General features: G+C 42.8%; 1 protein-coding gene and 2 long non-coding RNA genes across 3 annotated transcripts; all 3 read left to right on the plus strand.

Annotated features, from left to right (window-relative positions):
• Window positions 1-3,477: 3,477 nt before the first annotated feature.
• On the plus strand, window positions 3,478-7,575 carry LOC112572949. The gene is made up of 3 exons (XR_003101112.1): window positions 3,478-3,633; window positions 7,109-7,250; window positions 7,513-7,575. It is a non-coding gene; the product is annotated as an uncharacterized LOC112572949 (long non-coding RNA).
• Window positions 7,576-7,942: 367 nt separating this feature from the next.
• LOC112572174 lies at window positions 7,943-8,591 on the plus strand. The gene is made up of 2 exons (XM_025251744.1): window positions 7,943-8,174; window positions 8,452-8,591. Exons 1-2 carry the CDS (start codon window positions 7,943-7,945, stop codon window positions 8,589-8,591), a joined length of 372 nt encoding a protein of 123 aa, XP_025107529.1.
• Window positions 8,592-8,936: 345 nt separating this feature from the next.
• On the plus strand, window positions 8,937-9,912 carry LOC112571482. The gene is made up of 3 exons (XR_003100832.1): window positions 8,937-8,993; window positions 9,578-9,664; window positions 9,825-9,912. It is a non-coding gene; the product is annotated as an uncharacterized LOC112571482 (long non-coding RNA).

Genomic DNA, 9,912 nt, shown 5'->3' on the forward strand with positions numbered 1-9,912 from the left:
AAACAAGAATTATGATGATGGGGATGCAACTGTCTTGTAGAGTGTAAGGATACGGGATGCTCAGATTGTTCATTTATAATTTTTAATTGAGAGTGATGTCCCTTACAGACTTGGAGGCTGGGGTTAGCTCCCAGCTTTTTTTATTTTTGCTTGGATTTGTTGAGCTTTTATCGCCTCTTGTACCCACCAGCATTTTTTTTTCTGACATCATTGACATTGTGTTTGACTGTTTACACACCTGTGGCCTTTTGTTTTTCCTCAGGTGACATCAACTCTATCATCGCCCTCTAACGCCATCACAGTTTCTTCATTGTTCCAAGTCGTCCCTAAGATAGAGGACATCAGGGCCACAGTCACGTGCTTCAACATTGTACTGTTGTTTCTATTTATGATCATCTGGACATCTGTCTGACGATTTCATCGACGTGTCTGATCATCAATTTATTCTGCTTTAATCCAAAGACTTTCTGCAAATCTGTCTCATGGACATCTTGGTCTATGGAAGGCGACGTAGGAGAAACTCCAAAGACAGAGCCAGAGTCTTGTGTTGTTGTGTTTGTAATGTGTTTTCCAGTCCGTTGGTTGGTAAGACACACACATACACACATAAACAAACACGCACACACACAACATAATGGGAAGGTGCAAAGCTGTTGCAATGTTGGATGTCATACCAATAAAGCGAGATGTCGAGACTGGGCATTCATGTCGATTCCGAAAGAAGTAGAATCTGTTGTGACGATGTTTTTATACCAGAACATTGTTGATATCTCAAATGGGTTTTCTATAAACAAACAAAATACAGTTCACAGAAAATGTTACTGTTGATTTTGCAATAATCTTATTTAAAAATGTTCTGATGAAATAAAAGCTTAATCATCACTTCTAACATTTTCTCGACGTTAGAAAGATCCGCTATTTTGAAATCGGAAGCGGAAGTGAAAGCTTTTGTTTGTGAGTTTGTTTACGATTGGTGACTGCTATGACAAGGCAAAGAGGCAACCAATGAGAGACTCGCATCCAGTAAATGAAGGTCCGTGACTTTAACGCTCATTCACACAGTTAACTCCCCTTCCCCTTGTTATCATGTGATACAACATGGCGCCGCTGCTGCCTGAGAGCTACAGTGACCTCCCCCTGTGGCCGAGTCATGTCGAGCTCGTACAAACACGCAAACACAACGACATGTCTCCCTCCCCACCACCACACACACAACTGTCGCCGTGTCCGCAAGGAAAGGTCTAATCTTTGAGTTTTTTCCCCCAGTTTCTGCTCCGCCACCAGCGGACAAACCCCGGGCTGTCGCCGCAGTCACCCGGAGGTCACCCGGAGGTCACCCAGTCCTACAACAGCGACGACAAACGTTTCACCAGCAGCGACCGGCAGAAGTGACACGATGCTTTGCTGGAAGTATAAGAGTGGTACCCAGAGGTGACCAGGCTGGTAGGAGGGTGGGTCCTAACTCAGGAGGTAACCGTGTGTCGGTTAAAGGTTGTCTAAGCGATGACGTCATATTCCCCTCCTTCATCCCCTTCATCTCCTTTTGGTGGTTGGTGAATACCTAGGTGGTGATGACACGCACAAAATGCTTATGATGGCACGAAGTTTATTGTGTCTACAGTAGACTACTTTGAACATAAAAGTTCTCATTTCTAAGAAGGAATCAATGGCGTACACAAGATGGCCACCACACTGGGATAGGAGACAGAGATGCTGCTAGACATTGCTTACACAAACAAACACAAAAATAAACCATAAGGAGTTGGGGGGATGGTGATGGTGGCTGGAGAAGGACTGGGTAGAACCGCTGTTTGACCACAAACATGATACAAGCTCGGGGTTCGACTCCCCCGCGAAGTAAGGGGAGTAATCTGTCCTTGCATCGGAGACAAATAGACTCCCTTAGACAATAAGAACTCCGGAACTCCAAGAGATAGGTGTGAACGATCTGAACACAAAAAAGAAAATTATATCAGGGAGTGGAATGACACAAAATAGGAGAAAGAAATCTTTTGGATGAGACAAAAAGAAAGACAGAAACAATGACGAAAAAAACAAAGAAAGAAAATAGAACGTGACTAGAGAAATCAATTCAGAAAATTATTCTTGCAAAGCAAAGAGAAATTTAATAAATTAACTACACACGAGTCATCTTGACGTGGAACACGTCTCTGAAGTTTTTCTCTGTTCAACAATAATATCAGGTAACGTGTGAGTGACGTCGACAGGTGGACAAGGTGACGTTCTCTTGGCCACACACACGTCATGGACGTAGACAAACTCCTGACTTATTGCTGCCTCCACCTTTATTATTTATTTTAGTCTGTCTCTCATTCACTCCAGCAGATGTTCTGGACATGTCTGTGCCTCTCATACACAGGTGAGTGGTCAGTCAGATCAAGATAATCCCGTTTGAGAAACACTGTCGGCCTTAATCTGTTTCCGTGTGTTTAGACAATGTTTAAGCAGGGCTTACAGAGGTCTTCATCAGTTTAGCTTGAAGAGGTTCAGTCAGACTGATCGTGCCAGAGAGGAAATAGAGGACGATCAACGACACTCATTCTTCATACTATCTACAAAAGAGATTTCCTTATTCCAAAAAAGGATAGAAAGAAGGACTCGTGAGCGTGATTAGAAAACTTACGACGCGCATGCGCTGTCTTTAACTACTCTCGTTTTTCCGGTTTTCATTAACACAGTTCGTCCTAGAGTTTTTTGGTTGTTGTTGTTTTGGTAGAGTTTTATTTCAATTTGTATTCCTCTCTATTAAAATGAATAGCTATATCAAAGCATGTTTCATGAGTCAGTGTTTTCGGTATTAAGGAATGTCATGCTTCCATAGAGAACAGAAGCTCAGCAACAGTCAAAACCTTCTCACACATCAGACGAGGAGTTTAACGACGACTGTTTTTGCCTCATCGCACGTGGCTGCACTTGGAGTTTTAATGATCTTATACTCCAACAAACACAGAGTCAATGACTGTAAAATGAAAGCAAAAGACAGGAAAGTTTATTGCCACTAGCCGAGGTAAACAAGCACATGAGATGGTGGCTACACTTTCAACTGACCGCCGACTGATGAAGAATATCTCTTAGCTTCAAGTCCTCGTGGTACCTCCTCAATAACAACATTTTAGTAAATAAACATATTTTCTTGACTTCAATTATCATCGTCAAAATCTCTTTCTTTCTCTACGATTTGTATCCCCTGTGCCCTCCTCCCCCACTCTCTCAGAATCGCGGCCGGCGCCATCGCTCCCCTTGACTGTTATTACCCAAACCTCCCTTGTCTCCGTCCATCAGTCCCAGCTTTTGTGTAGAATCGACACTCTTGCACACACACGTGCACGCACACACACACATCTCCAATGCTCTGGGACTGTACAACCGCATCGTGTAAAGCAGGCTGAGTCCTCCCATCCTCCCATCCTCCCATCCTCTGTCCGCCCATCGTCTCGCACACTTGGCGCCTCACTCGTCCATTTACATAATAGAAGGATGGAGTGGGCGTCACGAGCGACAAAGGTATAAAGCGACCAACTCACCAAACACAAGCATAGGCCACCCGACATCTCCAGGCCACCCCATACCTCTCGGGTTGTGTATGTCCTCGTACAATCGAAGGAAAGAAGTGTAAGTTGCTTTTATTTCTTTATGAATGTTGGTGCTAGTAAACAATTGATTGATTATTTGTTTCTATGCCTGCTAGTACTCAGCTTTAGTAAATAAACAGTTACAGTTGCCTTATGTCACATTCCATAAATACACAAGAAAGAAAATAAGAATAAACTGTCTTCAGTATTTATAAATGAAAATTTTGAAACAATCAACGATGATTGCAAGCAATTTCCAATAAACAATTTTGTTAAAAGATTAGACAGGTAAGTATAAAAAAGAATAAATAAAATATAAAGAATACATTAAGCTCTGTAAAGTAAGGAGGAAGGTAGATTATAGTTTTTGAAGAGGAACTTAGTGACAACCTTTGGCAAAGACCCTCCCATCCCCACCCAGTCCTGGATAGAGATGTCATTTGTATGCTCGTAGCTTTGGTTTGTTAAATATCTGAATCTTCACAACTTTCATTGAATTCCACATCTCGGCAAATTAATGTCCTGCTGACAAGAACTGCTAGCTAGGTCCGGGTATTGGTTGATTGCAACTCAGCAACCGACACAGGATTTTACATCACGAAAACGACTATATAAATATATATATATATATCTGAATATGTATAGAGATTGTATTTATCTGTGGAATTGGAATAGATGATATCTTTCCTCATCCTTACAATATAATTTTAATATACTTTTCTTGACCTATAAATGCAAATGTACTTATTCACTTAGTTTGTTGCTGAAATAGAAATAGATGTTTACTTATCCATCCCTCGATGCAGAAATAATAATAAAAAAGAAATTATCGATGTCTTGAAGAGCAAGACTAATTATTCTTATTTATGTCTTAACATTTCAAAACATGATTAAGTATTCAAGTATCGACAGTGTTGCCGATCCATGTATCGACTTATCAAAACAAGATTACTTGTGTAGCTCCAGACAATTAAAGAGAAATCAAATATCAATGGTTCGATGTCAAAGCACGATTTTACTTATCCAAACAATCCATATGTAGACGATTAATTAAACAAGATCAATTATCCATGTATCGGCATAAAAACACGATTAACTTATTCGCGTCTGAAAGTATTAAAACAGAAAAGAGCATCTTCACAGTTTGGTGGAAGGGAGGGAGAGCAGACTGCGCCCTTTGCCTCCGGGTTTTGACATTTGGCAGCGAAGCACGACTGTTTGCTGCGGTACTGCTCGGCGACCAATTAAGCCCGGACTACCTGTGGTTTGCACCTTTTGTCCATTTCTCTCACTTCCTCCCCGTCGACAGTTCCATGACCTTTTCTGTATCAGCTTTCAATTAGTGCCTCTGTGCTGACACCCGGGGTATTTGCGCGCTAGGTCCGAAGGGAAGATCAGATCACCTGCGAGGAGATTAGGCCCTCCGAGTGAAGTTTAAAGAGTTACTTTGTGACAGCTTCTACATGTTCTGTATATCTGACTATACTTACATAGCAAGCAAGTATCCAGACTATTAGACATCGGACACCTGCCGGGGAGTGGGGGATACCTCCAGGAGCAGGAGTTATGAAGCGATAGGAAGTCGTTTCCGAAGGTAAATCAGACCCCGAGGATATTACTATGTTTCTTTACCCTAGGGTATCTTTGTCATCTCTTTACAACTAAGCTCCAGGGGTAAAACAGCATCTGAAGGATCTGAACACCATTCTATAACTGCAGAAAAGAGGCTTATCCTTGAGTTTCTCATTTTGCCCCTGGGCAACAGTTTACCTTCACTTCATGAGTACAGCCCCAGTGTAAGCACAGTCTTAGCATCCAGCCTGCTGCTGTGTTCTACATCTGCTGTTTGTGTGTTGTGGCCCCGTAATGAAAACTATTCAGGGAACACCTGTCAGGTGTTTGACATCTCGTGAACACACTGCGATCACTGCCTTTTCGTCAAGCATCGTGTGTGAAGAACTTTATCATCTGCTTCATTATCTGACAGCAGTCTATCGCTCTCAACCAGGAAGTCATCGGTCTGATTGCCAATGTCCAGCGAATGGTCACGTGATGTGATGCACGTGATTGCCAAGAACTTTGTCCTTACAAACGTGACATGGAAACTGGGGTTAGTGGGGGAAATATGTCTCGCGTACAGTTGTGTCTATTTATAACATTACCTATTTCTTTTCCCCAGCTTTATTCTTCAGATACAACCTTTTCATCATAGTACCTTTTGTCGTAATCGTCGTCATCATCATCATGCTTCTCCTATCATCCTTCACTCAATTTTCTCTCTTTTTGTCAACAAATTTCATCCCCATATCCTTGAGGCACATTGAAGTATAAGCAGTGGAAGGGTTAACAAATGACAGACGTGAATAGAGAGGAAGGAGGAGATGTCAACATCTGTAATGAGTGTTGAACCTTTGCTGGAGGAGATGGGCGAGGAGCTCAGGGAGTTGAGTCAAAGCCTTTTCTTTGCCCGGCGGCTTGCGAAGGTCCCTCCCACCGACCAAATGTTTCTCCTAACGAAGTTGACTCCTTGGACGACTCCCGGAACCTGACGGAGGGAGCGCCATGGTTCTCAAAGATCCTCCTTCATTATGCACTAGAGGAATAGGCCGATGAACCTCTGCCGGCGACAGAGCAGGCATGCAAATGTTGTTTCGTTAATACACTTCTCGGCTAGCGAACCCTCCCTACCGAGGCTTCTGAGAGTGAAAATAATTAACCTATTCACTGCTGGGTTTATATTCCCATTTATTCAGCACCTCATCCTCCTATAGCTTCGACTGTAGACAGTACGGGGACCTCTAGAGTATCAACCACCCTCCAAGGTATGTGTCCATTTCCAGTTATTTGACCCTCACAACAATTCAGGATCATGGCTAAGTCTGGGGTCAGGTTACCTCTGCATCGTAGCTACGGCCTCAGGTTGATAATAAACTGAAACCGTTCCCTGATTATCACATGGAGTCACGATAGTTTCATCGTCATCATCATCAACTGGGAGCTTTTGTAGCGAAAACATTCACCGTCCTTTACAAATAAATACACACAGACACAAACCCTGTGGCTCTTTCGGTGTAGTAGTTTACTGGCATTTTAACGGACAGATGTTTATTTAGACAAAATACTTTTGGTCCACGGTGTTTCAAAAGTTTGTTTGCAGTGCTAGAGAAAATTGATACCATTCACTTTCACTATCAAACACGTAGTTCTGGTATAATGGTATAATTTTATAATTTTATAATTCGTCATATACGTATTTCTTGTGTGAAAGTCTGTGAAGGTAACATATTGAGACAATAAACGGATTACAAATAGACAACAAAAGAGCTAGGGTTACTAGTCACCCTCAGGCATGGACTTCTGAAAACAATTAAAAGCATAAACAATATTCATACAAGTTTTTCTTACATAAAGACTAAGGTTTCTGTGGCACTGTGGCACTGTGCTGAAACGAAGAGAAACCACAGCAACATCGACATAACAAAATACCAGGAAAAACATCTTGTTTTTGTTTGCAGATGATTTGTTGGCAAGCATTTTCCACCTTGGCCTTGCTCCTGCTGCTGCGGCTGGGGGCTGATGCCCAGGACAAGCTGCCCCCACCCAGGTACAGACAGAGAGACGATGACATAGCGGAGCTCCGCAAGTTTGTCAACCCCAGTGAGCATTTGTACCTTAGGGCTTGTTGTGATTGTTCTTGTTGTTGTTTACTTCGTTATCTTTTGTCAGCTTGGCGCTGCTGAAGGTGTTGTAAGCAAGATGCTGGAGGTGTTGTTAGATGGTGGGAGTAGTAAGATGTGTTGTAAAGATGCTGAATGTGTTGTAGGATGCTGATGGTGTTGTAAGGGGAGGTATGCAGTGGAGGTGTTGTGGTAGGATGATGATGTGCAGTAAGGGTGCAACACAACATGTCTGTCTTCAGGTTGTATCTGGGTGGAGCTGCCAGACAACAAGAAGTATGCTCAGTTGGTGGCCTTCTTCCCCACGGGTCACGTGCAGCTGTGGGAGACGACGATGAACATGAACTGCCCACCCGAACAGGGTGGAGTAACGCGCGCTGTGGCTGTGTGGACATTGGCAAGACCTACACTGTTTCCTCCCGGCTCGAGCGGTGAGTGGGTGTGTGGGTGGGTGGGTGACTGGGGTCGGTAAAGGACAGCTCCAACTGGCATGTAAACATTTCATGTTTTTTTTAAAAAAAATATAATGTCAGAGTGTTTTAGTAAATACACAAGCGATGCCTCTCAATCGGTTAATGTTGACAGACTTAAAAAAACAACAACAACACTGCCGATATAAATGCAACCTACACGAAAAGAAAAAGTAAGAAACGATGGGAATGATGAATAAAAATGTTTATTTGGCAGCTCTTCATCCCTGCAACTACCTCGCTAACCTACAGTACGACGCCGATTGTGGGTAACTACACCAACAATGTTGGCTTCGTCTCCGATGGACCCGGCGATGCCAGAGCCGACCTCGGAGGCTTGACCATCAAGGACAGTAACTCTGACAAAGGCTACGCGCTGCGGCTGGACGGCTCGCCCCTTGGCTTCCAGAAGTTCGCCAGCAACGACCTGCAAGGTAGAGATGCTAGCAAAGTTTGCAACGATTTTACCATTCAGCCAGAGGAGGCTTTGTGTGTGTGTGTGTGTTGCACTCAACATGTCTCGCAATCATGCAAGATAGTCGAGACTCAAAGTTGCAATTTACTCAGATTATGTCCCTTAGAGCATATATGCTGCCTCACGCTCACAAATGTGAGTGCAAAAGTAAAAGGAAAGTTGAAAACGACAGATCACCTAGCCTGCTGATTACCTTCCATCTGAGAGAATTTTTTCTTATCATTTTTTGTCTGCAGGCAACTGGCGGGGGGTCATCAAGGTGAGACCGGACTCTCGTTCTCCCATGACCTTGTTGTCAGACGACTGCACGGAGGTGAAGAAGTCGGACACCCTGAAAGACGACGGAAGGACAAGTGGAAGCCCTCCATCACCATGATCCTGGGCTCCAACCTGGACATCACGGCGCTCCGCTTCACCAACGAGACAAACAAGCTGTCCTGTCCCATCAAGTCTGTGAGTAGAGCAGACAGTCATGTCTAGCAGAACGACAATAGTGTTGTCTCGCTGTAAGAACATAGAAGGACAAAATTATTTCTGCATTTGATTGGATTTTTAGAAATATTGTTTCCTGAAAATTCAGCCACCTGCACCCCTCTTCATTTTTTTTTTTGCATGTGCTCGCGTGCGTGTGTGTGTGTGTGCATGTGCGTCTGTCTGTCTGTTTGTCTGCTTGTTCTCAGACTGGACGTGGCTGGAACGAGATTAAAATGGAGAGTGTCAATCAGCAAGTCACCATCACACTCGGATGGCGAAAATTGCGCCAGCGTCAAACCAGGAAGTAAGTGGCATTATCTCACCTTCTTATCTTCTGCTTGATATTGCTTTTCTTTTTGAAGCAAGTTTTATGGAAAATGAAAGCTTCCCCTGCTTCCAAGAGAAAAAGATGACAAACCAACGTGCAAGGGATGGAATTGTTGCAGTTCATTTCTTAATCTTCAGATAGACAAAACAAGAATTGTTATGGGATTACTTCTGGACAAGAACGACTCACGTTTTGAGAACTAGTTGTGCTAGTGATGTGTGCATATAGGTTCACGGGTAATAATGTGGTATCAATATCATTTTTCTTTCAAACGATCATGTTTAATTAAGTCATGACAAAGTCTAAAGTAATCTAGTCAAGATCTCTAGTAATAATTGTTGTACCACGTTTATAAAGCTAATTTCCCAAAAATTATTTTCTGTAACTTACTTAAGGACTGATATCAATAAGTTTGTCCCCAAATATCTTCTAATAATGACCTGACACATGTACAGCCATACCCTGTCCTCAGACATCTAAAACTCAGATTATCCAGGTAATGTATAATCTGTCCCAAGACATTTTCTAATAATTACAAACATGTTTAATCTTGACCACAGATCCCCTTCAGAGGACGGAGTGCCGCCTGTATCTGGGAGGCAGACCCGGTGATTCGACTCAGAAATTCAGTGGCCGCCGTGGAATATGTGAGTTTCTTCTCTTTTTGATAGATGTTGTATTCGTTCTGTCTTCTCCACAACACCTGATACAGAAAACATCGCTTACCACCGAATATTGTTTGTAGCTTTTTTAAGGAACAAGACTTTCTCTTTTTTCTAATTAAAAAAAAATACATGTATGTTTCAGTTCCGATTCCTCAAGAATCCAGAAACCTGGCGAACAGTGAATCCTTCTTTATACGTCATACCCGACATCGACCTTTCACCCTTCGCCC

The sequence above is a fragment of the Pomacea canaliculata genome, linkage group LG9 (genome assembly GCF_003073045.1).
Source record: "Pomacea canaliculata isolate SZHN2017 linkage group LG9, ASM307304v1, whole genome shotgun sequence".
NCBI lineage: Eukaryota > Metazoa > Mollusca > Gastropoda > Architaenioglossa > Ampullariidae > Pomacea > Pomacea canaliculata.

What these genes read in the sequence shown, in the direction of transcription:
- LOC112572174 (XM_025251744.1), top strand. Translation starts at nt 7,943, where the DNA reads ATGTTTATTTGGCAGCTCTTCATCCCTGCAACTACCTCGCTAACCTAC. An exon ending in CGCCAGCAACGACCTGCAAG is followed by an intron (nt 8,175 to 8,451) that starts GTAGAGATGCTA and finishes TTTTGTCTGCAG; the next exon opens with GCAACTGGCGGGGGGTCATC.